The 27558-nt window shown below is 37.6% G+C and overlaps 1 protein-coding gene across 8 annotated transcripts in view; it reads right to left on the bottom strand.

Annotated features, from left to right (window-relative positions):
- RBM33 (RNA binding motif protein 33) overlaps positions 1-27558 on the bottom strand; it is a 124160-nt gene that overhangs the window by 88363 nt on the left and 8239 nt on the right. For 7 of the 8 annotated variants that reach the window (XM_089533571.1, XM_089533569.1, XM_089533575.1 and 4 more), the window contains exons 2-7: positions 24758-24836; positions 19663-19711; positions 15886-15962; positions 11039-11351; positions 9240-9359; positions 4254-4425 (exon numbers count right to left, since the gene is read on the bottom strand). In XM_089533571.1, coding sequence (XP_089389697.1) covers positions 4254-4425; positions 9240-9359; positions 11039-11351; positions 15886-15962; positions 19663-19711; positions 24758-24836 — 810 coding nt within the window. Of the gene's footprint in view, positions 1-4253; positions 4426-9239; positions 9360-11038; positions 11352-15885; positions 15963-19662; positions 19712-24757; positions 24837-27558 lie in introns of those variants that run through there. The other variant, XM_089533577.1, reaches the window with a different exon arrangement.

The following is a 27558-nucleotide window of genomic DNA, read 5'->3' on the forward strand; positions in this document are numbered from 1 at the left end:
TATCTACTATGCATCTGCTCCCAAATTCTTCCACATCAGGAGATTTCTTTTCTCATTTATAAAATCAGCATTTAGGAGATGCCCTTGCTCCATTCACAAAGAAAAATGGTTAACATATTTTCACCCAATCTTGACTTCAGAATTCTTTCACACAGAGCTAATGCAGTGAATCAGCAATTATTTTTCTAGTGCCTCCAAGTGTCAAGATTAATTTTGCCACCCTTGGTAATAAAATGGTTTCAAACGACATCTTTAATCAGCAAGTAAGAATGCTTCCCTCCAATAGAGACAAGCTGTCAGAAAAGGTCACCAAAAAGTGACAGAATGGAAATTACGTTTGTAATTCCAACTGAAATATTAATTTCTCTTTTTAAGTGTTTTTTCAACTTACGTCTAGATTTTAAAGTAAAGAAATGTAGCTATACAACCAAGTTCCATTTTTATACCCATAATTCCTATTAAGTGCAATCAGTCCTGAAGGAAAGTAATATTTATTATGCCAGTTCTACTACATTTTTTGCTCCTATTAGGTCAATTCCTAATAGACATCAATTATTGCAGATTTCTTAAGGGCTCCAGCTGACAATGGCTTATCACAGAGATACTTGGGCATTAGCTGCAAAATCAACTGTAAGACTTATGTAAAATACGCCATTTAAGTTTCTCTGCAATCTGCTAGTAACAAATGTTTATTGTAATAATACCTTTCTTCTGTAATGTTCTATAGTATGAGTATCTATGTAATTAAATGTCTTTGTATTGTAAGCTATGCAAAAACAACATGCAGCAATTTCCAACTCTCATTCTAGTAGAACATGTATTAGTTCAAATAAGGCCAAGAAGGAAGGAAGGAAGGAAGGAAGGAAGGAAGGAAGGAAGGAAAAAACAAAACAAAACCTTACACATGAAAGTCTAGCATGCAAAGAGCCAGTGATTTTTTTTTTGGGGGGGGGGGCTCTTCTGCCTCTGAAAAGTCATCGGAAAAGAACAATAAACATGTCTCTCAGAAAAGATCAATTCCAAGCAAAAAGGCCACTCACAAAGAGGTGCTCCTGCACTTAGAACATGTTAACCTAACATGTGATTGGGTCAAGACCCAGACTAATCCTTAATTGTAAAATGCCGGTGGTGGGCAGGCTGTAGAAGAAGAACTCAGCTTGTGAACAGTTAAATTCAACTTGTGAACAGCATATGGATAACTTCTGTGTGAAGTGAGAGCAAAAATTCCACACCTTCCTTTGAAAACAAGGGATGCAATTCTACTTTAAAAACCAAGTATAGGCCGCCTACATTCCTAGTTTTTAAGGCAAGCGGGACAGAGTTATTGTTGCTGCCACACCACATTGACACAGCAGTGCAGCAGCAAATCTGGGGGCCATAGAAAAAGATGATGGAGATGGAGGGTTCTTTCCAGACACTTGTCAATAAGTATTTCAGAGAAAGAAACCGGCAGTACCAACTTTTGCGTATTCCTTGTCTAAGAATACTCTATGAAACTCATGGGGTCGCCATAAGTGAACAGGCAACATGAAGGTGCACACACATGCACACACACATACAAATCCCCAAGTCACTCCGGATCCGGAAACACATACATTACTTTTAAATGAGATGTCAGGCACCAAGGTGCCACTTGAAGGTATACCCTCATCTGTAACAGGAGAGATGAAATGCATCCCTGATGTTGCACCCTGGGATACACAGCTCACACCAGAAATTTCTGTTTGTGAACTATGTCATGTTTTCATACTGATCTTGAAGATGAGAACATTTCAAAAGAAGACTTGTTTGCATGCACTTGCTCAAGATGACACACTGGGACTATAAATAATTCATTAGTAATCCTACTGATGCCACCTTACTATGATGGCAACATGAATCTGAAATTTCTTTCAGGTACCATCTTTAATAAGCCTATCCTTCAGAAAAGGAGAGGTGAATGATCTACTCCCATGCTGAGCAAACAGTGCGTGTCAACCTAGAAACCAACAAGTTTTTCTCCAAATTTGGAATGACAACAAACAACTAGATACAATGAAGATGTATTCTTTTACTAGTGTAAAACTGCCACAAGACCCATGATTTTAACCCAGACATCTCTTTTCTCACATTTTATTCCTTTTCCCCATCCTGAATAAAATAAAGATCTCAGCTAGAATGTCAACCTTGTGTGTGTGTGTGCACTTTCAGGTTCCTGTGAAGTTATGGCGACTCCATGAATTTCTTAGACAAGGAATACTGAAGAGGTGGTTTTCCCAATTTCTTCTCTGAAACACATCCTCCAACATGTGGTATTTGTTAGCATTTTCCCATCCAAATATTAACTAGAGCTGACCCTGCTTAGCTTCCAAGATCAAATGGGATCTGGTATTTTTAGGGTATTTAAGCAAATGTCAGCATTACAAGGAATCAGTCACCAATTACTACTAATCAAATCACAGTATTTCTTTGGAAGACCTTTGTTGCTTTAAACATTGTTTTCCACTAGATTGGAGGGGGAAAGTTCTGCCTTGTATCCAGGGCAGTTTACCAGATAAAGCAACTAAACTATCCATTTAAAACAGCACATTATTAACAGTAAGTTACAACAGCAGTTAATGTTCATCTAAAGACAAATCTAAAGACAACATTGTAAGACTAACAACAGATTCAGCATAACTGAGCAATCAATATAAAATGCCCTCTGAACATCGAAATAGTCAAGCATTGTGGCAAAGATAGTTTTAGGATGCAGATTCTTTAAAAATAACTTCCAAATTAATGCATCCACATTTGAATTTCATGATTACGTGCACATATAGACAGCCCTTTTGGAACTTAATTATATTGTTTAGTGCTACACAGATGAAACGTGAACATAGAGCTCACATGCTCCTCATGCCTGGTATGACCACAAAACTGGAAACTTTTGCTTCTTTCTTTTTTAAAAAAATTTTTTTTTAAACTGAACAGAGTTTCCCAATGAATATGAACAATGTGAATCCTGTCTGATTTAAGGTTAAATCAAATAAGCCAGGATTGATCACATTTCCCCCTAGTATGATAAAAAGAAAGAGTTGTGCTTAATTTAAAGCCAGAAACACCACTGCCCTACCTGTAATCCATGCCCCACTTCATAACCACACTTGGGTTGTGTGTGTGCAAACATGACCTACAGAAGCTTATTCATATATAAATTAGTTATCAATATATCATTCAGCATTCTGACTGAAATGACCAACTGCAGAACACAAATGGAGAGAACACAGAGAACAAATGGAGTGTTTGGTTACCTGCTCTGAGAAGCCTGTCAAGGAGCACATCATTTTGCACAGTACAGTTGGCCCTTGGTATACACAGGGATCCGTTCCAGATCCCCTCCCCCGGATTTACCAAAATCTGCGTATGCTCAAGTCCCATTTGTCCCCAATGGCCTCCAAGAGGCCTCCAGCACCGTCACCTGGCCCTTCCACGGCGGTGGTGAGGAGGCCGAGTGGCAGTGTGGGAAGCCTTGAAGGCCACTGGTACTGCTGCGCTCCGCCCCTCCTCGCCGCCACCGCAGGAAAAACCCAGTGGCAGGGGTGAGGAGCTCGAGGCTTGGCCTCCAACACCACCACCACCCGGCCCATCAGTGGTGGTGGCAAGGAGGCTGGGTGCCGGTGTTTGAGGCCAAGCCTCGGCCTTCTTGCCGCCGCTGCCCCCAGGCCTTTCCTGCGGCGGTAGAGGCAGCAAGGAGGCAGAGCGCAGCTGCGCCAGAGACCTTCAAGGCCTCCAGCACCGTCACCTGGCATCCTCGCTGCCGCGGCCTCCTCATCGCCACTGCTGTGGAAGGGCCAGGTGGCAGTGCTGGAAGTCTCTTGGCCTCCAACACCGGTATCTGGCCCTTCCGTGGCGGCAGCAAGGAGGCTGAGCAGCCGCGCCAGAGGCCTTCAAGGCCTCCAGCACCGGCACACGGCCTTTCCCATGGCGACGGCGGCAGGAAAGGTAAGTCAGCAGGGAGGAAAAGGAGGGAGGGAGGAGAGGAGGCCAGGGATTTTTGTACCCAATGGCGGTGCATGTGCACACGTGCCGCCATTGGGGACAACTTCCGGGTTTGCCATCCGCGGATGTTCAAATCCACAGATGGCAAATCCGCATATAAGATGGGCTGACTGTACTGTTTTCCTCTGCGTTCTCAATTCTGAGCAATAGCTAAAATGCTTTAAATTGTGCAAACATTTAAATATATTGTAAAACACACATTCTAGTGCCTTGGTCATTACCAAAAATCTTACCCAACGTTTCTGGAATGTTTCTTCGTTCTCTTGTCACATCTGAAAGCCTAATGATTGTTCCTTCTTTCCGTTCAGTTTTAAAACGAAGTCGACCAGACTCTTCATCATCTTCTTCTTCCTCATCTGATTCTTCTTTGGTTTCTTCTTGAAGCTCCAAATTTTCAATAACTGCCTGTTAAGATAGGAGAACATGGGGAAATTATTGGCCTGATACAGTTTCTGTAGATGAAAGTTTTTTAAAAGTCATGTTGCATTGTATTTACTAGGGAGATACTCATTTTAAAATTGATGTGGAAAAAACAGCTGCCAAGGCCATCTGGGGGGTCCCAGCCACCACCACCCCATCTCCTTGAAGACCACAGGGTGTAGTGGACTAGAGTGCTGGATGAGCAGATTTCAAATCCCTGCTGGGCCATGGAAACCCACTGGCTGACAAGTCACACTCTCTCAGCCCAAGAGGAAGGCAATAGCAACCTGCCTACCCCCAACAAATCGTGCCAAGAAAGCTCCATGACAGGTTTGCTTTAGGGTCACCATAAATCACAATGGACCTGAAAGTTCTCAATAACAAGCCTTCCCAGTAACCCCCCCAAAAAAATTTTTTTGGCAAAAAGCCCTCATCTAACACTTCCACCATGTTCTGACCCCTCTCCCCACTGTTATAGGTACATGAAAGGCCTTTTTTTTAAGGGAAGTAAACCATAAGTTGACTTCCAGTTGATTCTCTGTTTTAAAAAAAGGTTTTTGCCTGGGCTTAAAATGGCCAGGGAGGGCCAAAAATATGATTAAATTAGGCAGGATTTTGGCTTGAGTTGTTCACTCATATAAACCATTTCTGATATAAGTTTTCTTCTCCAAATTAGTGAGTTTTAATGTTAATGCTGTCATTTGCCTTCTAGTGCTCAATAAAATAGTACACAATTGATTGCTGTCTACAATTCACAAGCTATTCAAAATTATGGACCTGCATTATACTCACTCCTCCAGCTACAGTTTCTCCAAATTTAGGTGCCAAGGACTGCAGCAATTCCAATTACATTAGAACACAAAGGCATTTGCAAAATGATTAAATATATCCGGAGTCCAGGTGCAAATAGTTCACCTTCACACGTCTATTTATACTGTTGGCCAACCTTTCATCTTTCTCTTCATATACCTCTGAATTTATACACCATGAGAAAATTCAGTACCCTATACCTATAAAACACACCCCTCAGACTAAATTCTATCTATAATATCTTTCTATACCCTATTTCTAGGCCAACTTTCATCCACTGCTTTGAAAAAGAACACAGCAGGATAAGAAAAACCAAATGAAGGAAACATTTGGCGTGTAAACTGTACAGGATATATGCCTATAGATGAGTAACATCTTTTGACAAGGAGGCTCTTTATCATAAGACATTTAAGCCATCAATATAATGTGGCCACAGGCAATGCATTTTTCAGCTATTTAAGTTACAACATGATGCATACAGATATGAAATTCATGCCAATATTCAAGATCCTATTTGAATTTGTGTTGTTGTTGCTGTTTTGTTTTTGCTCAAGAATAAGCAAAAACTAGAACTATATTCTTTTTTAAAAAACTATTAGATTTCGGGAACTGGAAAATCTATTAAGGCTGACAACCTGGAACTGCTTACTCACATAAAAAGAGGGAGAGGAGAGACAAACAAAAACAGGCTAAAAGGGTTAAGATGCTCATCTTTTATACAATGTACACGGAGCCTCACAATAGCCTCACAATTTTTATAAGAAAATAGACCACAGTCCGTCCTAAGAAGCTTATAATCTAAAATGCACAAAGAAGAAAACAAAGGATGGGAAAGCTAACACTGTGCAGGAGCAAATGAGCAGGAGCAAATGCAATTAAACATTTTTAAATTTGGTTACAGCTGGAAACAAAGTTTAGGAGTCAAGCCAAAAGCCTCACAGAAAAGAGTGCATTTTGAGGAAAGCCTCAGAAGAAAGATGACACCCCATGGATGTTACTAACAAAACCAAAAGCTCTGAAACAGTCCTAAGGAACAGTTCTGAAAGTAAGCATAAATACAATACTTTCTATAATACCCAACACTGTCCCTATGTTAGATTTCATTGGATAAGCACTGGTTTTCTGCAGCTATCTAGATTCTTTTCTCTCCCCAAGAACCTTAAAACTAAAAGTTTTTGGGTCTCCACATCATTACTTGTCCTTCAGTATCTTACTTGACTTTATTTTCCCCACCCTTAAAAGAGAAAAATGAGATAGCTGTATCTTGGGTGAACTTGAATAAGCTGAAGCTGTTTGAAAATTCTGCTATATTCTTAGACTAAATGGAAAACTTTATGATATACTGAGCAGTGCTGCATACACATTAGATGGCCACATTAACTATGCAATGCTATATTTGACAGTCAACTCTAGTGTGTTTAATGCAACCAGCAGTTCTTATACAAATTATGAAACATTTCCCCATTGCTCAGTTAACATGATTGTCCCCAGGTATACTTAGCAATAAATAGTGAATGCAACTGTCAGGATAAGGTGGAAGTTTTTATGTTCAATGTGTAATGGAACTTTAATTTAAAAGTTTTTTCCCTACCACCCGCAGTTTAGGTAAATAGACAAGTACAAGTCTCATTGTAACAGGAAATGAAGAACCTTTGATCGAGCAATCTGGGTCTTGGATTCATTCTCTTACTCTGAACATAAACAGTTGGAAATATTATTCATTAATAATAATAATAATTTTTATTTTTACCCCGCCTTTCTATAGAAATGATCAAGGCGGCTTACAAAGATTAAAACATTGCAATACAAGATAAAAACAATTACAATATAAAGGTTAAAACATTTCTACAAGAAATGGGAACAGGAATCAATATAAAACACATATAACAAGGGCAGGAAATGGAAAAAAACGATCAAATTTATAATGGTCCGGGGTCAGTAGGGAATGCATAATGAATTGCATTCTATTATGTAGGATGCTCAGTTTGGAATAGCTAAACAAGATGCATGCCTCAGTATCTAACCTTTTAATTACATGGCCTACAAATTGCTACAATTCTGTTTTCAGTCACTAAAACACAACTGTAATACACTGCATATTTGGGTTCCTGAAATACACCAAAAATGTGTAACAAAGTACAACTCACAATTGGTCACTCAATACTGAGTGAGAGAAATGGGATCTTGAAGAAACCACTAATTTTAATGAGCCCTTTTTAAGGTTATAAAGTGAAAGCAAACTGCCTGTCAAACAATCTTAACTAGAGGCCCAGCTTCCTAGTTCAAAAGAAACTGAGAACTTTAAATCCTGAAGATGAAGAACCTTAAATCCAAAAGGATAATATAATCCCCTGCCACAAATGACGACAGTGAAAGCTAAGAGTGGCAGCTAGTCTATTGTAGAAGAGGAAAGAAAAATAAATGCTCCAAACAGAAATGAACTTATTGCTCAGGTGATAATTGGTCTCTTCAAGGACTTACTGAATTTCTTGTCTCCTTCGCTTGGCAAGACATCTGTTTATACAAACACTATATAATGCCAAGTGAGAGATTTCTTGTAGTATATTTGACTTTTTAAAAATTAAACATTTAATCTTGTGCCATCTCACCATATCTTCCAATCTTGAGCAGGACAAATTTGGGCAGGCAAATAGAATCCAAAGGCAATTTCTAAGGAGGATTGGCTGAAGCTGTAAATTTACTTAAATGGATCTAGACTGAGAGGAAACTAGAAATGTGTACCAGTTTCCCCAGCAGAGCAAGAGGGCTAAGGTAAAGAAGCAAGGATTTGAAATCAACAGATGTGTTGGAACATCAGTTGTAAAGCCAACATGTGCTGCTGCATTTAAAAAGAAGATGGCAGGTCACCATCCACCATGAGCTCTGGAACAGTTTTGAATTTATGGCCATGTTGAGAAAATAATAAGCAGAGAAGGTATAAACAATTCAAGCTCCCATGTCTTCAGCATTGGGGGCAGATGTAATTTCTTCTCCTCCCAAGTGTTTACCACAAACACATATCATAGTTAAAAGCCAACTGCCCTTCATATAATATCTTATCTTATCCAAATAAGATAAGGGCATGTCTACCTGAGCTGGCCACTGACTAGAGGCGGCCTGGTAGACATACAAGTGGTCATGGCATCTGACAGTAGAAAAAATGTGGCAGGAGCAGAAGGTAAGCAGCAAGAAGATGAGTAGACTGTAAGCAGCTGATATATGAGTACCGAAAACACTATATAAATGACTTAAGACCTGCTATGGTAAGGATAGCTGCTGTTCAGATAACTTACAGGAATTTTGACCAGATTGACCACTTAGGTCCTCTGGGAAGAATCTACTGCAGCTGAAGAAGACCAGGTTGGCTGTGGTTTCCCAGAGGACCTTTTCATCAGCTGCTTCAAACGTGTGTAATGACCTGCCGGAGGAGATCCGTCAGATGCCTTTAAGAAGGCAATCAAGACGGATCTCTTCTAGCAGGAGTTCCTAGACTGACCTCCCATTAAAAGACAACCCCTGTCTGCCCACAGCTATTTTCATCATCTGCCTATCTTTTTTTTACTGTTTTAATAATTAATTTTAACTTGAACCTATTATTATTTTTTTGAATTTGTAATTAAGTGCCTTTATTTTTATGTCAGTCGAGGGTTGGGGACTGTGAAATTTTATGATTTATTGTATTATGTATTTTTATCTTTTTATTGTAACCCACCTTGATCCATAGGGAGAGGTGGGCTAAAAATAAATATTATTATTATTATTATTATTATTAAAAATACTGCACATGCCCCTAACAAAAGAATATGTTTCAGAAGACAAGGTTAACACAGGATCATAGACAGGTTTCTCTTTAAGTCTACTTCAAAGATATAAATATTGACATGAGGGCTGCCAAGGACAAATGCAAGCCAAACGATAATGTCTGCAATACTTAAATCCCATGCAGTAAGCAGCACTTTGCCTTTAAGATTTCAGTCTTTTTAAAGTACCTCTTCTGACTCATTTGGAGGCGTCTGAGCATCAGCAACCTCTTCCAGTTCCTCTTCAGCTACATACTCCTGCTGTTCAATGACTTGCTGTTCACTGTAGGACTGCATATATTCTTCATCCTGAAAGAATGGCATGAAAAAAGCATCTTGAATATTCTCAGGTTTGAGGGTAGCAGTATTCAGGTTTTCAACAGCATCTCACAATCCCTTCCATGTAATATGCACACATGCCCCTACAGCTTCCTAGCCTTCCTGTGCCTACCTTAATCTCAACTGGTGTAAAACAAGCATTAAGCAGAATTGCCACTTAACTATGATTTCATTTAAAGCTGATTAGCAGATAGTGATTAGGAGGAAATGTGGAGAATATTAATTCTAACACCAACTTAACATTTAGTTCCAATTAATGCTGGCCAAGGAAGGGAACTGGCTATTTTCACATGATTGGAGCTACTGGAGAGAGCATATGGACCTGCATTCAGTGTTAAAGTCTGGGAATATTTATGGCTACACTAGCATCAATCAGCACATCTCAAGATCAATCCATGATGCAGCTAGTAAGGTTCTTCCAAAAGCAACCAGTTTATAGAAGAAAATATACTCCCGACTTCAACATATAAATCAAACTTACTATTACTGCTGCAGTTATGAAAAGTACAGTTGGCCCTTCCCTTACACGGGGATCCGTTCCGGACCCCGCCGCGTAAGGGAAATACTGCGTAAACTCAAGCCCCATTAAAAACAATGGGGCTCGTTCCCATGGCGCGTACCCGGCGTGCACCCCATTGTTTCTTCTGGGGCGTGGGAGAAGCTTTTCCAGGATGGCTTCCAGCATATGCTGGAAGCTGTGTATGACACGGGCGCACTGTATATACTAATCAAATTTGCATCGATTTCTGAATGTGGTAGGATTTTCCCCAAAACTGTATTAAAGATGACCTGGTTAATTATGAGGAGCCTGCCATCACTATAAATAGTTCTGTCATGAAAAGTTATTTTTCTCTTTAATACTATGACATATGCATATGAGAAATTTCTGACACCCAACATTGTACACTGTGATGTTTATGATGGTTCTTGTGAAAATTCTGTTAACACAGTAACAGAATTTATTTATTCATTTATCTCAAGGATTTATATCTTGCCTTTCTCCCACATTGGGATTCAAAGCAAGAGCCACAACCTAGTTTTTCCTTGTGTAATATTCTGGACAAGTAGTCTGTGGTTATTTTCGCTTTGAGTCAGGACAACCTCTTCAGTAAGTCACTTCAACTGAAACAAATTATGCATATGACATTTTCTGAAGTAACCTCCTATCTCTTTATTCAGGTTCAGACAGTTCTCAGTTACAAAAAAAGAGGGGCTGAAATGAGTGAGCAGGACATCAATCACTTTGGAATATTAGCACCTTAAAGATGTCTTTAGCAGGTCAATAATCTTTTCACCTTCGAAGGACTTTATCAGATCTTGTCTAAACCCTGGATAAAAGCTTTTGCATTAAGTACCTCTAACAATTGGCACTGTGTCTCCACCACACAAAGCTGTTTTCTTCCTTAAGGATACAATCCTCAAGGTCATGATTCTCAACAGCCTTCCAGAATGACAAAGGAGCATTACCTACAGCCAAACAAGCTGTCAACACAAACTTTGTCACAGCCTAGATAAAGAAACTGGCAGACATTGATAATAGGTCTAATTTCGCCCCCATCCCTTGGGACGTAAACAGATTTCAAATCAGTCTAAAAACCTAGGCACGTGATGCAATGTTATCTCAAAAAATACAATAGAGAAAAACTCACAGGAAATTCATCTAGAGGTTCATTGATTTCGAGATCTAACACTTCATCATTATAAATCTCTTCTTCTCCCTGATCTTCCCCATATTCTATTTGGTCTTCTGTCAGCTCAGTCTCTTGGCCTTCATACTGTCCTCCTTCTGTGTACTCCTCAGCATACTCTTCAGTCACTTCTGACTTGTCATAGCCCAGTTCGTCCTCCCCTTGGTCATACTCTGAATCTTGCTCAATTGAGGGATCGTTTACACTCTCAGAAAATTCGAAGGATGTAACCATTCCAGAGGTAGCATTAAGACTAATGGCGACATCCTGTGTGCTATGACAGAAACATGAAATAAATCATTTTAAAAAAACCAGATTAACACAGTCTGAAGGCAATGTGCAGGAGCATATATTTTGTACAGCATGTACACAGATCACAGTCTCTACACTGACCAGCAACCATATAGCTTATGGATCAACTTGACTCCATGCCACAAACTCATAATACGCATACTTATTCCAAAGCTTATCATCAGCTGCAGGCTATTTGACCAGAGGGATCAGATCAACCAGATGGTCTAACAGGTTAGACCGGCAAGAAGTACAGAATAACCAAGCAAGATGCTTTCAGTTTTAATTCTCAGACTAAAAAATATGCCCAGAATAAGAACTGTATTTGTTTTTCACTTCTGCAACACTATCTGCTCATCATTTTTACCTACATTAATGCTGTCAAGCATCCATTATTATGGCCTTTCATTTCATATAATGAAATAATTCTTTTCAACTTACCTCAAACTCAAATTTACACCTAGTCTTTATAGTCATACACACACACGTATTTTAAATGGGTTTTCAAAGTGACCTATCTTGAATTTGAGGATCCATTACATGTAAGACAACAAACTATTCAATAAAAGTCAATTAATTCAGCCAATTAAAGAAGAAACTCATAGCTAAAGTATCCTTCTTGTCTAATTCACCCTACTTTCCAAATGCAGTACTGTATGTAATAATTCTCTTCTTGGCTATCTCTTAAAGAACTAAGCCATGGAAAAAGCATGTAGATGAACAACTGAGTACAGAAAAGAGTATAGGACTAGATTTTGAATTAGCACATAGAAGATAAAGTACTGGGACTGCCTTCCAATTAAAGAATTATTAGTTGATTAACCTTACAAGTTTTAGTCAAACATCTGCTCGTGTCTGCATAGGAGAAAAGCAAGAGTTCTTAACCATACTATATTATTAAAATTAGGCACACATGTGTCATAACAGGTGTTCTTTTAAATGAGACCTTCTATTACATGAGGAATAAATGAGGGCCTCTCTCTTGTAATTGTGCTTGCCAGCTTTATTTTTTTTATGTTTTATTAGCATTAAAATATATCCGCAAAGACAAATCATACTTACAAACAATAATACTGTACATTCATCAAATACCATTAACAAAAGAGGAGGGGGAGAGGGAAGGGACAGAGGAATAGAAGAAAGAACAAGAAGAGGAAAAAACAAAACAAATAATCAACACAGTAAATACAAACACAAAAATGACTTCCTGGAGTTCGTACTGACCTACCTAGTCAGGAATCTAAACACTGAAGTCTTCAGGTTGAAATTTTAAACATTAAGAGTCCCACTTAATATATTTACCAAAGGAGGTTATTAATATATGTACATTACAATTTCCAGTAATTTTAAATTCCAGTTCATCAGTTTCCTTATATACAAATTATTTCCTAAATTTAGTTTACATTATTCCTTTCCTCACTCATTCTTTTATAACTTATCTATGCTTGTCATATCTTAAGTGTTTTCTCTTTTTCTTTCAGAAATTCTATTAATGGAAGCCAATCCATTTTGATGTCATCCCAGTCTTGACCCTTCAATATACAGGTAAGTTTATCCATTTCAATAAATTCAATTAGTTTATTTAACCATTCATCAATATTAGGGTGACCTCTTTTTTCCCACATTCTCGCAAACACAATTCTAGCTGTAGCTGACATATAAAGTAAAAGTTTGCCAAATTTTCTCTCTAAATTTCCATCTGATACCTTACTTAACAGAAAATATCTAGGATCAAAATTAATCTTACATTTCAAGATCTTTTTTATCAATCCATAGATTTCTTTCCAATATTCTTTAGCTACTTTACAATCCCACCATAAGTGGATATATGATCCTATGGCTTCATCACATTTCCAGCATTCATTAGATGTTTTATAAATTTTGGCTAGCCTAGCTGGAGTAAAGTGCCACCTATACTGCATTTTAAGTATGTTTTCTTTGATGTCAGTACTCAGGGTATATTTACTTCTCTTGATGCAGTTTTTCTCCCACTGTTCCAACAAAATACTTAGGCCTAGATCCTGTGCCCATTTGATCATACAATCCTTCACTGATTCCTGTTCCATTTCCCAATTTAGAAACAGATTATAAAATTTGGAGATTCTTTGAGATTTTTCTGACTGTAGAATAGTTTCAAATTCTAAATTCCTTTCCCAATTCCTGGGTTCTTCATATCGGTATTATACCTACCCTGAAGTTGTCTATAAAAGAACCACGTCTTGTAACCACCTTTATTTTCTAATTCTTGTTGGGTAACAAATCTAATATCAATAGTATTTTCTTCTTTTATAGCCAAATCTTTATACAGTAACCAGGAACCATTGGGTAGCTTAATATTCCTAAACAAAGCTTCATTTGGGGAGGCCCAGAGGGGAATCTTTGGGCAGATGCGATTTTTGCACTGAAGCCATACTCTAAAGATTGAGCTTCTAATCTGGTGGTTGAAAAAAATCTTTGTTAATTTGATGTTTAGCATAAAAAAGGTAAGCATGCCATCCAAATCGAAGCCCATATCCTTCCATATTTAATACATCATAATCGTTTAGTCTAAACCAACTCCAAAGCCAGTCAAAGCAAGCAAAGCAAGCATAATAGATCCTCAAATTTGGTAAACCCCAGCCACCTCTTGATTTTTTTATCATATAAATCCTTCATTTTTATCCTCAGTTTTCTTCCGTCCCACAGGAATCTTGAAAGGTCACAATGCCATGTTTTAAATACCTTAAGGTTTGTCAAGATTGGGATATTTTGAAATAAATATATTAACTTAGGTAAGATGTTCATTTTTATAGCAGCTATTCTACCTGATAGAGATAAATTCAAATTGTTCCATCTCAATAAGTCTTTTTGAACCTCTATCCACACTTTCTCATAGTTCTTTTTATATAGTTCTATAGTTTTTGTAGTCAGATTTATACCCAGGTATTTTACTTCTTTTTTTAATCTTCATTTGAGTTAGGTCTTCTACTTTCCCTTTCTCTTCAGTCTTTAAGTTCATGGCTAATATGGCTGATTTATTTTTATTAACTTTAAGACCTGACATCTCCGCAAATTTTTCCAAAAGAGCAAATAGGGATGGAATATTATCTATCGGATTTGAGACTGTTAAAAGGACATCATCAGCAAAGGCTCTAACTTTATGCTCGTGTCCTTTAAGTTTAAGCTTTGAATCTGTTTATTTTGTCTCAAATTCATTAAGAGAACTTCCAAAACCATATTAAATAATAAAGGGGAGATAGGGCAACCTTGCCTTGTCCCCTTCTGAACTGAGATGGATTCTGTTAAGTCTTCATTAACCATGATTTTAGCTTTCTGATAACTATAAACAGCTTGAATCCATTTTAAAAAGTTCTCATCGACCTGTATTTTTCTCAATAGTTCAATCATAAAAGTCCAGCTTACACTATCGAAAGCCTTTTTGAAATCAATAAACATCATAATCAGTTTTTTGTCGATGTTGCTGTTGTGAATCTCAATGAGGTTTGGAAGATGCCTGATATTGTCTTTAATGAATCTGTTTGGAAGAAATCCTCTTTGATCACTTTCTATCCAGTTAGATAATATTTTCTTCAATCTATCTGCTAAGATTGCTGTAAATAGTTTATAATCATTATTGAGTAATGAGATGGGTCTAAAGTTATTCAAATCAGAATTATCCTTGCCTTTCTTAGGAATTAGCGTAATCTGGGCTTCCAACTAAGAGTCTGGAATCTCCCCTTCTAAGATATAGTTCATGGTGTTACATAATGGAGATAATAGTTCGGGTTCAAAGGTCTTATAATACAGACTTGAAAAGCCGTCCAATCCTGGCATTTCCCCCCGTTTAGCCTTCTTTATAGCTTATTTAAGTTCTTGGATATCCAGCTTTGTTTTTTTAAAAATTTGTCTCTTACATTGATTATCAGCAGCACTTTTTTTCAGTAGACTACAAGTAACTTTTAAGCAATCAATGACATTTAAAGAAACAAATCTGAAGTTTATTAAGTCAGGACTTTTCATTATAACAGTAACCCCTATGGAATGCTGAGACAAATCCAGGGTCAAGTTCCCAGTTAGCCATGAATCTCAAAGGGGACCTTGCATCAATTACTCTTTCTCAGCCTAATCTACCTCACAGGATTGTTATGAGGGCAATGTGAGGAGGAGAGCCATGTACTTCATCTTAAGATCATGGGAGGAAAGGCTGGATATAAACGTAACTGCAGCTGGCCCTCCAAATTCCAAAAAACTCGATTTCACCATTTTATATAAAAAACACAATTTTATCATGCTACTGTATATAATGGGACTTGAGCATCCATGGATAGTATCTACCAGGGTCCTGGAACCAAACTCCAGCAGATATTGAGGACCCACTGTAATACATTAATTTTTTCCTATAACAATTCCAGTTATTTCTCTTACACACACATACTCCTTCTGCAGAGTTAAAACATGTTTGCCATGCTACCGTTAAAACTCCTTGAAGGGGCAAATCTAGAAAATCAAGTGCATGGCTCAAGTAATAAGATACACACCTGAAATGTTGATCTTCTTCATTGTCACTCTGTAGGAGATCATCATTCAATTCTTCATCTGACATGTCTGATTGAGTCTAAAGTATTAAAAAAATGCCCTTGAAGTAACCCAATACATAATATTTAAAAGCATAGCAGCAAAATTTTAAAAGACGTGCATGAGCAGAATACTTTCATAATTTGGGAAATGCCCACCCAAATCCACTGCTTTATTCTGAAGAGTCGATTAATTGGATTTTAACTGTTGGTTGTAAAAATAATGATAAAATATAAAAAACAATGAATCAAAATTTACCAGTCACAAGAAACACCTGGCTCAATAAGAGTAAACAAACATAATTTTCAGCAGTATGAATGCACAATATAAAAGAAAAGAAGGCTGGAGCAGAAATGGGCACTGTCAGCAGGTGTGGGGGCAAGATTCCCAAAGGTTGCATAGATTGCCAAAAGTAGCAAACAAACAAACAAACAAATAAATATATCTCAAAACTCAAAGACGCTGAAGTTCACTTCTGGTCTGGGAAATATATTTCTTTTGAGGACTTTAGACCATGCAAGGCAATCCTGAAGTCTGTTTAAAAGACGAAGGGCCCATCTTGGAAGTTCCTCCCTGTTTGGGGGGAGGGATACATTTAAGCTAATTTGTAAGAAGGCTTCCAGGAGATGCAATTCATCCTTTTCATTGGAAAAAAGGGTTGGCCCAGGGCAACAAAAACAGTAGCAGAGGCAAAGTTTTCCTATCCCTAGGCTAGAATGCTAGAATAACAGGAAGAAACCCAGATTCTTATCTCTGCTCAGCTATATTACTCAAAAGGTAACTTTGGATCAATCACTATCTTCACCACAATCTTTTGATGTTCATTAATTTTTTAAAAAAAACCTAAGGAGGAAGGTTTTTTTAAAAAAAGTAACATCAAACTTCTTGGAAAGAAAAATAAAATAAATAAGGTTGCTTGGGCACAAGGTTGCATCAGAGCAACCAGAATTTATGTGAAAAATGCAGCACCCCTATAAAGAGGGGGGAACAAGCTTATAATTCTTTCTATTGCAAGCCTCTTAAGTAAGAAGCACTTAAAGAAAAGCAGGAAATATGCAACTCCCCACATACAGTGGGGCAAAAAAGTAGTCAGCCACCAACTGTGCAAGTGATTGTCTGGATTTGTTTTCTCATTTTGTCTCTCATAGTTGAGGTCTACCTATGATATCAATTACAGGCCTCTCTCATCTTTTTAAGTGGGAGAAATTGCACAATTGGTGGCTGACTAAATACTTTTTTGCCCCACTGCATAAACCCTATTATTGATTCAGCAGTACCACGGTGGTAAAATCTGCTGGTAAGAACATTCAGCTGACAAGACACACATTTTACACTGCATAACATGTCGCAAATAATGTGCTGAATACTAAATAGCAAGCACTATCTAAAAATAGGAACTTATTACTCAAGTCATAGGGGAAAAACTCCTTATGATAGCATACTACATGGTGGAACTTTTAAGCACATCTGTTTGGCAGAGTGAGTTTTGTTGCGCTGAAGGGTAAAGAAAACTTTGGTGTGTATTCTTATTTGACATTTAATTCTAAAGGCTGCTAACAGGGAAAGCAAATGAAAAAGTTATAGGGAGACAGGAAGTGTGAGTAAATTGAAAGGCGTTCAGACAACAGAAAAGAAATGCTAAGGGCTGCAGCATCTCTTGTGCTAATCTGAACACCTTCCAAATTGTTAATTGTGATGTCAACATTTTTTTCAATCCAAAAGAAAGCAGGTCAAGTCACCCAAAAAACAAACAAACCCAAATCCAGATTGGCATTATTTGTGTAAAGGACAACACATACGGTTTTATATTAAACCAAAGAGACAGTTTTTGAAGCAAAAGCTTTGACAGAGGGAGTTAAAACAATAACTAGAATGTTAAATACAGGCTCATTAATGGGGGGGGGGGGATCAACCACAAGGAAAAAGACAGGAAGATTACAACTTGTACTGTGATAAAAGGCCACCACCATAAAAGAAGGGTTTTGCAGAGTCTATGAGTTGTATTAAATATTTAATATTCTTTATGCCAAAAAAGATGCATAATTATTTGAAGCAGTCAGATTACAACAAAGCTACTGTATATACTTATGAACGTCAATAAATTTTAGTTAAAAAATCAACCCCCCAAAAACCTTAACTCTCACACATATACATACACACACACACATATGGAACCATCCCCTCCTTTGAGTAACATAAGGTGAGCGCATAGTCCATCCCTGGATAACCTAAAAGCACTGACCAGCTCTACTCTTTCCACTGCTGTGCCACTTCTGGCCTTTTTGAATGGCTAGGAAGGAAAATGGCAGTAATGACAGCTCTTTGGTGCATCATCTCAAAGGAGTAATGATAGAGAGGTTCAGAGTTTCTTTTAGGTTATCACGTGATGGATTAAGCTCTCAGGCTTTTGCCACTCTACTCAGAAAAGGGGATGCTTCCTTTTTCATAAGAGTTAATACTGTACCTTAACTTTTGTCAAAAAAGGAATCATACCCATCTCTAAGTATAGTGGCAAAAGGCCTTTCTGAATGCTTTGGAAGGAAAATGGTGGTGTGAAAGTGGTGGCTGGGGTGGCTATCGTGTTTCCTTCTCCGCAGAATGAATTTCTTTGTTTTGTCTTTTTAACATGTGTGCATTTTTTTAAACCTGTCCACACTTGGTCCCACCATACATCATACAGCCATCATTTTACCATAGTTCGCTCCTCATTCATCCAACCTTTAGTATGAATACTGTTGAACCTGTTAGAATTTAATAAGCATCTTTGGCATCAGTTTCCTTTGTGTCATCCTTTACATCCCTTGTTACATGTTTCTATGTTTTACTCCGAATTTATCCATGGGTCATATCAAAATTCATGATTTTAGCTCTAAAACCTGCCGTTGATAAGGATATACAGTAAATAGCAGGTCTTTTTTAAGAAATTGGGAGGGGGGAGGGAAAGGTTAATTCTCTTCTGCTTTTCTTTATTAAAGAAAATTCAAGTACCTGAAATATATTAACGAGAAAACTACTGGAATAGATGGTAAATAATAAAAAATAAATAATAACAGTAACTTTAAATGTCTCAGAAAACCAAGTTCTCAAAACAAGTTAAAATGCAATCAAATTCTTTTTAATCAAGGCTGGCAGCTGCTGCAAACACAGTTACTGATTTTGGACATAAATTCCTGGAATGTAAGTCATGCAAAATTGCAAATCACAATATTGAGATTTGAATCCTCTAGCCCAGTATCAATTGTCCAAACTTGCCTGGCACATGCTAGTCACTTTATGTTTCAGTGTTGACAAAAGACTTTATGTTTCAGTGTTGACAAAATAGACACAAGACTATTAAATCATGTGGCATACAGGCTCAAGCTCAATATTCACTCTGGTTAGAGTACATAAAAAGAACAGTTCTCCTTCTTTAATAAAAAAAACACCACATATTTCAGGATTTACATCAATGTAAGAGTCTTACATAAGCAACCTCTACACTTACTATAGCTTGTTTTTTAGTAGTTGCTATATACTTTTGCTTATAAATGAAAAAAGAAAGAATGCAAGTAAATGAATACATGAAAAAACACTGCTGAATGGAAGACAAGTTGTGTGCTCCTTTCAAGTTGCTATGTTCAAGCAAATGCTCAAAGGGGAAACACAAGAAGATAGATCTCAAACATTCCCTCAATGTGCTCAAAAGACAATCAAAACTAGTTCAATGCATCTTTTTTATTTTAAATAGGTTTCTTATTTACCTTTTTGCCAGTCAGCAAATCTTCTCCTAGCAAGTCATCATCTAATTCACTGGAAGAAAAAGATAAATACAATTCTAAGTTCTACAAAAGAGTGACTGAACTCTTTATATCAGCTATTCCTCCTAGTTAACCTCAAAGAGTCTTGAGGAATTCAGCAGCATTTGTAAGACAATAATACAGTGACCTCATTTTCAAGATAAAACCTGACATTATACTTGTATTCAAGAAAGCAAAAGGACAGAGAAAGAAGTGGAATTTAATTCCTTGTAGTTCTGAAATATGGCAAGTTAAACATAGCAATAGCAATAGCATTTACATTTCTATACTGCTTCATAGTGAACTCAGCACTCTCTAAGAGGTTTACAATCTGTAAACCAATTGCCCTTAACAAGCTAAGTACTCATTTTACTGACCTATGAAAAGATGGAAGGCTGAGTCAACCTTGGAGCCCTGCCCTGGGATTGAACTCACAACATTGTGGCTGCTGTACCGGCATTTAACCACTGTGCCACCACGGCTCCTAACATAGAGATGTGAAGGACTTGTGGGACAGAAAACTGGGGAAGAAGTATACTGTTTTCACCATTTTCCCCAGAGCTGAGGATTTTCTCCCAGTTTGAGGATGAGTGAAGTGATTACGATAAGGCTCTATTCATTCAAATGCCAGGAACTGCATGGCTCTGTACACCCCTGGTAATAGTGGACAATTATGGCAACCCTATACAAAGAACAATTCAATGTCACAAGAGCAGTTTCTGCACACATGGGATGCTGACACCTTCATGAGAGGAGCGAGCAGGTTGGTACCAGATTTCTACTTCCATTAATCTAGTGGCTATTCTAGTTTCCATCCTGCATTCAATGTCCTTTAGGTCTGGTCCTTTTCACATGTCCTCACAAATGCCTGCGACACACACATATCTTACTACAAAGTGAGAAGCAAACAGCTTATTGCTCTGATTTCCAGGATAATAAATAGGTAAGCAAAAGTAACAATAGACTCAGAGAGAACCAATCTGAGTAAGAACTAACCAATACCCCTTAAAGGAAGTGAACTACTCCTAGTTCAACTAGCTAATAGTATGTGTTCACAATTCTACTTATACAAAACTAATGCTTTTTATATTTTTAAATTTCATAAATATGCCAGACAACTTAAAAAATACACTAAGTTATGAAACATTTTACAGTGCGCCCTTTTTTTGTGAAAAATCCTGCATATGCTCGAGCCCCATTGAAAATAATGGGGCTCGTGCATGGTACAGCAGCGCGGGCTCCATTAGTCTTAATGGGACGTGCCGCCCCTTGTGCCCTGCACACTACAACAGGCTCCCTCACAGCTTTCAGCATATGCTGAAAGCCGCGGATGGTGCATCTGCGTATGATGCAGGCGCACTGTACTTTGTTAAAGCAATGTTCTACCAGTCACAGGCACATGTAGTGGGGATGTGCAAGAGGGCCTTGTAGGTGGCTACTCCCAGGCTATGGAACTCTTCTCCACAGGCTCACTTTTTTCTCTCATTCTGGTAGCAAGGAAAATCCTTTTCATTTTGTCAGGTATTTGGTTATTACCTAGTTCAGTGATGATGAACCTTTTAGAGGCCAAGTGCCCAAACTGCAACCCAAAACCCACTTATTTATTGCAAAGTGCCATGTCCCTCTGGCTTTCTAGTAACAAACTCTAGCAAACTCTGTGCTGAGGCGACAGCACATGTGCCCACTGAGTGGGCTCTGAGTGCCACCTCTGGCACACGTGCCATAGGTTCGCCATCACTGACCTAGTTGTTATGTTTTAAATTGGTATTGATTTTACTAGGATTGTTTATTTACTTGTTTCTTTTTATTATAATCACTTTTGGGCTGTACTTTGTTTTAATCTATGCTGTGAGCTGCCTTGGGTCCTATGTTAAGAGAAAGACAGGATATAAAGAAATTACATAATAAATAAAATAAATTAAGTTTAATATTTTGATTATTTCCATTGTTACTTTAAAAAAGGTTAAAAATTTTCTGTGATTTCAAAGTTGCTGGAAACTTAAATATAGTTAAATATAACAAATCCAGAAAGCATCCTGATTATTACTTAAATCCCCCCCCAAAAAAATAGAAATCTCAAGCCCCAACTTGCATGCAGCTGCTTTAACTCCTTACAAGATAAGCTACTGGTTGCACTATAAAATTCTTATTGCAAATGTAGAAAACTTGTTCAGTTACAAACATTTCAGGAATCAAAAGAAGGCTAATAATCTGCATATCAGATAACTTGCACTAAATATATACAAAAGCTAGGTATATAGTGACATTCTTCTGAAATAACACATTGGCTGTAAATTAGATGACACTACATTTCAAAGAAAGATAGGTTGGCAGGTTAGTTCGGCAAAATGCTCCATAAACGTCAAATACCTCTAAACCAGTTAAGATGATAAGGAATGAACTACAGAAAACCTGAATGGCTGAAAGTAATGGAACATTTCTAGATATTACTAAAGTAGGAACTGGAATTAGATGGTCCTCCAAATGTTGAGCTGCAAATCCAAGAGCTGTAGGCAGCACAGCTAATGATAAGAAATTATGGGAATCGAAATACAGCAACATGTGGGAGAGCCAAATTCCTACCAAATTACATGCACAACAGCTTTGGAGACTGTTTTGCCACGTATGCTCTCAGATGAGCCAGTCATTATTAAATCTTTAACATAAAACTTTATTTCAGTGAAAAACTATGGCCTGAAACACACAGATCAAATATGGCAGCCTCTGGCCACTTTGGGTGTGTGTGTCATCTGAATGCCACGCCCTCAAAGTAGCTGGATGCTGCCTTATTTGGCCTGTGTGTTTCAAGCCGTAGTCTTAGAAATGCCTCCTTTACACATGTTGGGATAGACTTACCTCTTCACCACAAAGCTGGGTTCCAACATGACAATAGGAAGCAACTGTAAAATTCTACTTCACTGAATAATTATTGAGCAGCCTTCAATATTCAGTTTTTGAGCAAGGTACTGGACAGTGTGGGGACTTCTCAGGTAACTTTTGCATGCCAAAACAAGAACTGCCTGAAGTATTTTGACCCTAAAGTTCCCAATAATATGCACTCCGGTTACCTGAGGCACTCCAGAGCAAAGCCAGGCAGCTGTTCACACACGCATCATGCTATGCCACTGATTCAGCTCAGAGCCATAAATACTCAAATTTCAGTAGTGGCCAGGAGTGCATTTGCACAGTTAAATCAAATGTCTTAGTTGCATCCCACTTGGATTACTGAAAGATTACTGACTTTAAAGAATGTTCAGAAACTTCAGCCAATCCAAGAGTGGCAGTTGTGCCAACTCTCTTGTTACAACAATTCCACGGTCTACCACACATTTTCCACCACAATTCAAAGTGTGGGATCTGATCTGTGAAGCAGGATATTGCTTGGGGCCAAGATGTTTGAAGACTGCATCTTCCCATATGAGTCTGTCCAAGGTCTGAGATTTTGGTAGACGCTCTTTACAGCCTGCTACCCTCACAGACTCATTCAGTGGAAGCATGAGACAGGGATTTTTGTAATGGTTCCACCAAGCTCTAGAATCCCCCAGATAGGCTCTTTCCTTGCTGGCCTTCCACTGGAAAGTGAAATTTTTTCAAACAGGCATTTGGAAACTGGTTGCAAGGATGTATTATTCTATCTTTTTTCGTGGATATGTTTTTGTTTAATTACACCTTACACAGTATCTTTTTGCATACTTTTACCTGTATCCATTTTAATTTGTTAGCTGCCTTGAGTTTCAGTTATGAGAAAGAGGCAGAATAATAATAACAACAACACCTCATTGAAAATACACACACAAAAATTCTCAAAATACATGTATGGTTTAAAAACAACCACATGCATAACTGACACATACACAATCCATTATTTTATTTCTTTCAAACAATTTAGTTGTTTTTAAAAGCTATACCTGGCAAAAGAAAATGCAAGAACTGAGGTAAACAACAAAAACTATAATTTCATGTTAGCAAATATTCAGAATATGTTGAAGAACTGCAGTAAAACATGTAAGCTTTACATGTAATCACTCACAGATAAAGTTAGCATTAAAGGGGAAGGTATTAAAGCCTCCCCTGTATATAAAAGGAAGATGGAAAGCAGTAAGAGCTAGCTCCACAGATTAAGAGTGAGAAGATCTTCAAGAAATTTCAATTTTATTCTAATTTTAGTTGGAAAGGAAGTTGATAATTTAAGTCTACACATAAAGCTGAAATGTTATGTTATGCTGAAATATATATATATATATATATACACACACACACACACACACACACACATATATACACACATACATATATGAGATTAATATGTATATTTAAAAAGAACAGTGAAAATTAGTTATGCTGTATTTTTAAATAAAAATATATCAAAAGAAAGAAAGAAAGACCAGCGAAGCAAATCTTAAAGTTTTGACAGGTTTCTTTGGGTTCAAGTGAACGTGTTCTAAAGATTAGTGGAAGCCAGACTATGTTTGCAGCTTTCTTGGTCCTCACCAGCATCTCTGTAGCTGCATTCAGATTGCTTCTAAACCATCCTCAAAGGCAGCACCATATAAAGAGTGTTCCAAAAATCCCACTCAGAAGAAAGAAATTATTATTATTATGCTTTATTTATATAGCGCTGTAGATTTGCACAGCGCTTTACATACAAACAATACAGAACTGAAATGCACGATGGGAAAGAAGAGAGACAATAAATGTAAGTGTCATGTGATGGGGAGTTGTGTAAAGGGGTGTGGATGTGAAAGAGTGAGAATGAGATGTGGGATAATCTGCACAGGCTGCACCCATCACTGGTATATGGTTCCCACCACCAGGAATTAAACCAAGGTGAAATGCAGCTTTCCATCTGAAGATGAATCTCTATTTCTCCTCTTTAGGGAGGTTATCCATCTCCCCACAACTGAGCACCTGACATGTACACTGCTGGCAAACAACTTCATTAGTGTCTGAATTTGCACATTAAAAAAGCAAGGTACAAAACAGAAATTCAAGAAGGCAAAATGGAATTCCTTATAAAGCATGAACATGAAAAAAGAAACATGAAAAAAGAAACCTTTACCTGTCCCAGTCATCATCTCCAGTCCTCCTCCTCCAAGATCTCTCTGCACCAGGCTTATCAAACTGATCAAAGTCATCATCTGTTAACAAAAGACATTTAGTGATTTCTACAACATAAGAAAATGCATAGATTGTAAAACAGCAATGCGGATGCTTTCTCCCTAGGAATCCCTGTTTGCATCTTCCACATCTTTTATGGCAACAACTTGAAAACAGAATAATTAAATTTAAAATGGTTTAAGTAACCAAAGCTTCCATTAATTTTTCAATCTTGTTTGTTATTTTGTTTTTGGTGCTTTCAATTAGTTATTGTTTTGTTTTCTTCTTTGTTTGATCTCTTCACTCTTGTTATTTTGAAACGATTTTATCAATTGTTAAAACCCCTTTGGGGACTCCATTGAGAATTAATAAATAATACTGCAATTCTAAATTCTTATAAATCAGCCTATTATCTCAATGGAATCCCCAACACATTGTGTCAGAAATTTCCACAAATTAATATATACACATAACAAATTACAGGCTGTTCCTCCTCAGTAGAGTCAGAGGTGGAGCAGCATGCTATACCACCTCATCTGCAGTTGTACTGGCTCATTTTAGGCAGGACAAATGAGAAGCAAGGGCTTTTCCCACTGTTTTTCGCTCACAGACCAGGATTTTTAATGCCTTCCTCTCTCTCTGTCACACATAGACAAAATATACTACATGAACTCTAGGTTCATTTTGGAGAAGAACTTAAAACAAGCTTTCCTACAAAGAATGGAGCAGCTTTGAACACAGATAATCTAAAGGGAGCTCCAACATACTGTATTTTCAAAGGTTCTCTTCAGAGTCTTCCATCATCTACCTTTGCTTTGTACACTGATATTTCCACAGGGACAGTGAAGGACCTTTCCACCACCTGTCAAGGCCCCTTCCACTGACAGAAGCCCAAGAAAGGGCCACCTCCACTTCATTCTAATTCTCTACAGCTAGGATGCTCTCTTAAGCCAATTCATGAATAACAAGAGTAGAGAACATCTTGGAAAGTGTGTGATAGAAGTTATTTTCCACATTGTTTAAAAATCTGTACTGATCTGGAAGACGCATTTGCTGATTTTTGTATTTAAGAATCTTTGTGTAATCTGCCTTAGACAATAAACTAATGGAAAAAGAGGTTATACATTTTTAAAATAGAAAGATAAAATATCTGCCATTGCAAAATACTAAACCCCTACCTATGAGTCTTTCTATTTATCATTGGGCATGAGTCAATGACACATCGCTAGTGATAGAACTGGAGGCTCAAATAGAATCAGAAGGGAGGGATTCCCACTACAGTCCTCCATATGATCCTCCAAAACCTGAGAAAGTCTCCAGAATCAGTTTCCAGGTGGCACAGAGAGCTGCAGCAGGTAGGGAAAGGCAGCTTTGTTGTGCTGGCAGTTGGTTATCTACATGATGCTCTATTTAGCCTTGAGTTTTTGTTTCAGTTCAAGAAACTGTTTACCACATACAAAATATTGATACATTTATTTGTGCAATCTGATTGGCAATGGGCTCTTTAAGACTCCAGGAGACACTGATTGCTGTAGGTCTCTCTGATCAATAGGAGGCAATATTTTAATTTATAGCTGAAATTATCACTAACTATTCAAGTAACACAAGCAAGCCTAAAAGACATAATTTAGGATTGCAAAATGTAATTTTCATGGAAGACAGTCTTGAAGCTAAGATTTCTTCATGACAAAACAGCTATTATTGACACTTCCTACAAGAATTTGCAACTAAATAGAGATGGATAGTGATTTAGTCATTGGCTCCACTGAAATCAACAGGAGCTTAAGCTAGCCATAAACTGAGAGTGAACTTTCAATGATTTCAAACTGTCTACTCAAATTATGGCTATCAGTAAGTCTTGTGCTAAACCAGTTTTTTGTCATTCTTATACCAAGGCCTTGAATTTCTCTTGGTTCTATCCATGATGAAGGTGCCCTCAGATGTCTATATTACAACGTCCAGTCCAGCGTTGTAATCAGTGTCCATATTGGGAAGTGTTGGTCTGAGCTGAGGTCCAGCTGGAGGACACAAGGCTGACAAAAGACTGGTATACATTCTGTAAGTTTCTTTTTCACCCATATGAAGGGTGTCATTAATATATTCCCATATACAGTCCTACTTATATTAGCAATGATGATAGTTACTCACTAGTAGTCTATATATGTATATACTTATATAAGCCTAGAAATTTTAGTCAAAAAACTGACCTCAAAAACCTGGGTTGACTTATCCATGGGTCAATGTAAGTACTGCAGCTTAACTGTTATCAAAACTAAGTAACTAAATAAATAAATAAAATGGGGTGCTGGAAACTATGTGGACATTAAAATAGTTTAAATTTGGTAGTCCTTTTCATTTAAGGGGGCATTTGGTTTTTAATATGTTGTGGCAGATAGAGCTTTTAATGGTCTTTTTAATGCTTTTTTAAACTTTTATATTTAAAAACTGAACTTCAATTTAATTCTGTTTTAATGTTTGAACTAAGAGGTTTTTAAAAATTGTACTGTGTTTTTAAAATGTTGTATGTCACCCTGAGTCTAGTGCTGGAAGAAAACTGGCTTATAAATTAAATAAAGCTATGAAAAACATACTCAGGATTTTTTTTAAAAAAAAAAATCTTCTTCCACCTCAATGTAATTTTTTTAAGTTAAGAAGAGACATGAGAGCAACCTTTCCCAACTTACAACTTCCATCAATGCTAGACTACATTGAGAAAGTGTGGAGATACGTTTTTCTCTGTCTCACATAGTACTAAAACCTGGG

Source organism: Sceloporus occidentalis, unplaced genomic scaffold (assembly GCF_023333645.1).
Source record: "Sceloporus occidentalis isolate IW3139 unplaced genomic scaffold, rSceOcc1.0.p SCAF_7, whole genome shotgun sequence".
Lineage (NCBI taxonomy): Eukaryota > Metazoa > Chordata > Lepidosauria > Squamata > Phrynosomatidae > Sceloporus > Sceloporus occidentalis.